The 5,000-nt window shown below is 37.9% G+C and overlaps 2 protein-coding genes across 4 annotated transcripts in view; one reads left to right on the top strand and one right to left on the bottom strand.

Annotated features, from left to right (window-relative positions):
- Nucleotides 1–5,000, top strand: part of LOC137969578 (centromere protein M-like) — a 9,223-nt gene that overhangs the window by 3,090 nt on the left and 1,133 nt on the right. For both annotated transcript variants that reach the window (XM_068815884.1, XM_068815886.1), the window contains exons 5-6: nt 1,135–1,226; nt 2,148–5,000. The exon at nt 2,148–5,000 is cut by the window's right edge. In XM_068815884.1, coding sequence (XP_068671985.1) covers nt 1,135–1,226; nt 2,148–2,297 — 242 coding nt within the window. In that variant the 3' untranslated portion in view covers nt 2,298–5,000. The remainder of the gene's footprint in view (nt 1–1,134; nt 1,227–2,147) is intronic.
- Nucleotides 3,479–5,000, bottom strand: part of LOC137969575 (endoplasmic reticulum magnesium-transporting P-type ATPase-like) — a 64,675-nt gene continuing 63,153 nt past the window's right edge. For both annotated transcript variants that reach the window (XM_068815882.1, XM_068815881.1), the window contains exon 36: nt 3,479–5,000. This exon is cut by the window's right edge and continues 1,283 nt beyond it. The gene's annotated coding sequence lies outside the window, so the exon portion shown is untranslated.

Below are 5,000 nucleotides of genomic sequence, written 5' to 3'. Positions count from 1 at the left end.
AACCCCTTTTGATGCCAAAACACACCAAAATTTAAACTGCGTGTTTCCATCATGTTCAGTCATGGAATGATGAACATATTGAGTATTCAGTTTCTACTGCTCTGATTGGTTCACTAAAAATATCACCATGTAGCATGTGATCATGACAAGTGAAATTTCCAAATATTCAAAATTTAATAAAATTAGATAACATTCATGCTTGTTTAATACACGTATGAAATCGGTCATAGCTAATTCACATCCAGACTATGTGCATGGAATAATAATTATTACTAATTATTATATAGATACTGATGAAATACCAGGATTTCTCCTTTTACTAAAAAAATCATATCTTCACCGCGCACAATGAACATATCATTTTTTATCATTTATGTGAGAATATACATGTAGGTGTCATTTTGGTAACGAACATTAGCCAATAAAACGCAAGCTTCCTCTTCATTGTAAGATACTTTTGTGCTTTAATATAATTCTTCTCTACTACATTAACATTTTTATTGCAAAATTTGACTTGTTTTTCATAACTTTCATACAAGTATCTTGTTTCATGTTACACAACATGCATGTTTTAGCAGTTGGTGACCACTTTTTCATCATTTCGAAAATGAGTAAAACAAGTTGATTTAAAGGCCCAGTAATATGGGCAACATTTTTCATGCAACTTGTTGCGCAACAATGTTGCATTGCAAGTTGAGATGGTTTGTTGCACGTATTACCTCCTCCTTGCGCAACAAATTTTCATGTTGCAAAAAGTAAAAGTGACGCCTACTTTTTGCAACAAAAAAATTTGTTGCGCAAGGTGGTAATACGCGCAACAAACCATCTCAAGTTGCAACGCAACATTGTTGCGTGACAAGTTGCACGAAAAATGTTGCCCGCATTTAATGCTGGGCCTTAAATCTAGACATTTCATCAATATCTATATAATAAAAAAGTATCTCTCGAGTGCTGAAAGTATCTCTCACTCAAGAGAGATACTTTCAGCACTCGAAGATAAAATTTGTATTCCCGTGCGGCCATGTAATATCCTCTACATAAACAATGCATAAATAATAAATTTATTATTAATATTGTTGTTGCTTGGGCAGTTGAAGTAATGCTATTGCCTGCCAAATGTGTTATTTCTAACAGCCAAGAATGAAGCAATACATGCTGTTAATATAGAACAAGTTACAAGTCTAGCTGATAGTTACGATTCACCCATCATTTGTGCAGACCTCGAGGTAAGTACTTACAATAATATTATTACACCCTAATGTTTCTCTTTTTCTCTCTAGCTCATCACAAATAAATGGCGACACTTCACCTTCTTGATGACAACTTGACCAGGCAGCGTTGAAAGGGGTGGGGGGGGGGGGGGGGGCCCGGAGTGGGAAAGGTTACAATTCTAGATCTGGCAGGTATTGAAAGCTACAGAAGGTGTTTTTTAACTAGAGTGTCTCACCAATTTTACAACAGTTATGGTTCACCAGTACATGTAATTGCCAAGCCAGTTTTAACCTGCACGCTATGCAGTCAAAGGGGAGGCAAAGCAAGAGAATGAGAGTTGAAAAGGGTCTCACAAGGAAGAGCCCGTAAAACTGGCTAAGCCTATTTATTGAAAAGTAAATTGCAGAATGAAGCTTTCTTTATGTTGATGACAGACTATCCTTTGTTAGTTAAGTCTGGAATTATTTCAACATTTGTTCTTGTGATCCCATAACTGAAAGCAGATTCAACTTAAATTGGCTGCAAATTTTAATAATAGTCTAAAAATTCTGATTCTAACTGAGTAGAACAGGAAAATCTCCTCAAAAGATCCAGCTTCAGCAAGTATACTCTAAAAGGTATCACATATTTCACAAGGGCCATAAAGCATTGTGAACTAAAGATAATTAATTTTATTGATGTCAAACAGCCACACCCGTGCATATCAGCAGGATTTGCTAGAAAATAAAATCTGACCGTGTAGTCCCTAGAGTGAAAATTCTTTGCCTATCTGAATGATGTACCATAAACACCAGTAGATGAGCCGCATCTTTTCAGTGTAAGATTTTGTCCAAAATTGGGGGCGCAGCTTATCTTTAGAACATGTTGGAATATTTACCCTAACCATTTGTGTAATATTGCGTGAACCCATGTATTGCTTTTCTTGATCACTACAGAAAGAGGAAGACCAAGAATTTCTTTCCCAGAAGCTCATTCACCTTCTTAAAGTCTCCTGTGGATTTCATGCAGATGTGACAACATTACTTTTAGATACAACACGGAAATCATTTATGTTTGAAGATGAGCTCATTGAGATGGGGGAGTGACAGATATTTCATTACAACATTGATGGTCAAGACTATATGTCATTGTGCAGTGATCTGGGTCATGAATGGTAGAGGATGCAGGCAATCCTACATGTACTGTAATACAGACCTATCTGTTTTGTCATGTGTGAGAGTTTGAATTTTCATAGGCAATTAACCCATTGACGATTAAAATTGTCTGGCGTTAGACAGAGTAAAATGAAGCCTTCTCAAAATATTTTTTGGGAGCAGGTCATAAGGAAAGTGGAGACGGTTTGGTGCTAAAGGCACCCAAGCGAGTGCCCAAAGGACTCAAGCTTCTAGGGGGTCTGGGGGCATGCTCACCAAGGGAATTTTTTAAATTTAGACACTCACAGATGCAATTTAGTGCAATCTGGGCGATTTAAAGTGACGAAATTCAACATATGGAATTGATACTTGCTTGGAGTCTGATAAGAAATACGGGAATGTTAGTTAAATAAACATTTCATGTGCGCAACGCCAAAAAAAAAAAAAGGCGGACGCGAATTTGTACGTGAAACTAACTTTTTTCAAGCTTTTACTTTATCTCCAGTGACTTCACGTTCGAGCTAAAAATGTGTTGTCTTACATTTTCTGACTGGAAGGAGACGGTCAAGCTTTCTGAGGAGGCGGCGCAGCCGCCGCCGTTGACTGGCCGGTTTTGAGAAGTATGGCCAGTTCAGACCGGCTTGGAAGTCAAAGGGTGAAAGCATAAAAATAGGGTCAATGACAATTCTGTTGCCAATCAAAGGTAACTGAGCCAAATCTATAAAATGGATCTACATACATGTGCGTTACAGTATACCATTTTATTACTCCTTGGCCTCCTGAGACTGAGATTTTAGTCATCAATGGAGGTCACTTCAGGGGTGAATGGGTTAAATCAACATCTAGGTCCACTTGAAACCGTCTCTTTTAGAACCCCCAGGGAAGGCTTCTTTGTTTAGCAAAACACATGTGGTTCTGGGTTGCTACATTGCTTTTTCAAACAACCAAGAGAGATGGTATCATTTCTCCTTATTAAAAAACTAGAATGCAAAGTGGAAAAGGTCAAACTGCCAAAGATCAAAAACAAATCTGAACTTCCAGCACATAAAATGTTACAGTCAGTCTAAATATTGGTTGTGAAGAATAGGAGGGGAGGGGGCTTAAAGAGCTTTTAAAGTGGGTCTACAAACAACTTTGCAATGCAAGAAATGTTTTTTTTTTCTGGAAACACAAATAATTAATCACCTTATGTACACCTCTAGTTGTATTCACTATGTTTACAAAACAAATTAACCATACATTTCTGTAGAAACCATAATCATTAAACAAACGAAGATTATTCCATGTTGTACATAGTTACATCATTTTGTAAGTTTATTATTAAGGCTGATGGGTAGTATTCTGTTCCAATTAAGTTAAATGAACAAAATAAACTGCAGTTCCCAAAAAAATCGTTGACATCTTCATCATAGATCCTATGACAGCAAAAAATATTTGGCCCTTATCATTCAACAAAAACTTCGAACTGAGATTTCAGAAATTTCATGTGCCTAATGGTATGGTATGTTTGAACAAACCAGACCCAGGACACCAAGGGTACACAACATGTTCAAACTAATTAATCAGACAGTATCATGCGAGGTTGTTCTGATTTGGTCAAAGAGAATATCATACTTTGATTGCACTTGTCAGGAATGTGCTTGCAACTATTGAGTTCAAGGATGCAGGCAAAGCATTGGCAAGTATGATTCTAGCCACTTCAGTACTTAGCAAATTTTCCAAGTGCATTCATAGTCAGATATGTCCAGAAATGTACGTAATTCAATACACACCCCATTTCAACTGGCATCAAACTGTTTCCTTGCTCTTCTGCCCAATTTCAGCATCACTCGGATTTAACAATACAAACAATTAAATGAGATTTTACTGCCCCATCAGTAAAATATGGTTAATGAACATGACCATACTAACAGGGCTATTAATAATAATATATCGCAATAGTTATCTTCGTGTTCTTTGTAATCGGTCGTCCAAGGTCATACAATCAATGGTCTCGTTGTAAATAAAATCAGGGCATAAAGACCTTGTTCCTAGATCTCAGATTATAGCGTACATCTGCATTGGCCAAATCTGTTAAGGCTTCATTCATTATTGCTAAAGAGCACCTGTTAATAATGCCTACCTGCTACATAGCCGAACCTGTAGAACTGGCTACTTTAATACAAAGAGTCTCGCTATAAAAGCCTCAGTGAGCTGTCCAAGGTTCACTTGGCAGTTTGTCTTCCATAGTAAACCAACTAGCGCTTTGCAATTTGTTAAAGTTTTCCCCCTCCCTCCTTCCCTTTGGAGATGGGTTGGATACATCGTTTTGCCTTCAATAAAATTGGGTTACTCCTGCATGGCGTGGTTAAGTCTGTGCAGCCACTTCCCCCAAGCTCGTTGGCCTTTGTACATTGCTTGCTAACCATTACTCTTGTCCACTCCAGCACGTGCTGTTTACCACTCAGCTCGCAGTGCTGGGGAGATAAGTGAGGATGTTCTTTGCAACGAAATACAGAAGTCGCATGGGCTAACCAGCCACAAGGCAGAGTTGCCCTCAAAAAACGCCAATACGTCTGTTGTCTTGTTCTATTGCGCCTTGCGTTATGCGTTTAAAAGCTAATTATGTTGATATCAAGGAACAGTGACATTAATGTCACTAAGTGTCCCCTACAG

Source organism: Montipora foliosa, chromosome 9 (assembly GCF_036669935.1).
Source record: "Montipora foliosa isolate CH-2021 chromosome 9, ASM3666993v2, whole genome shotgun sequence".
NCBI lineage: Eukaryota > Metazoa > Cnidaria > Anthozoa > Scleractinia > Acroporidae > Montipora > Montipora foliosa.
The sequence above is the reverse complement of the archived record's forward strand: the minus strand, read 5'-3'. Positions and strand labels throughout refer to the sequence as shown.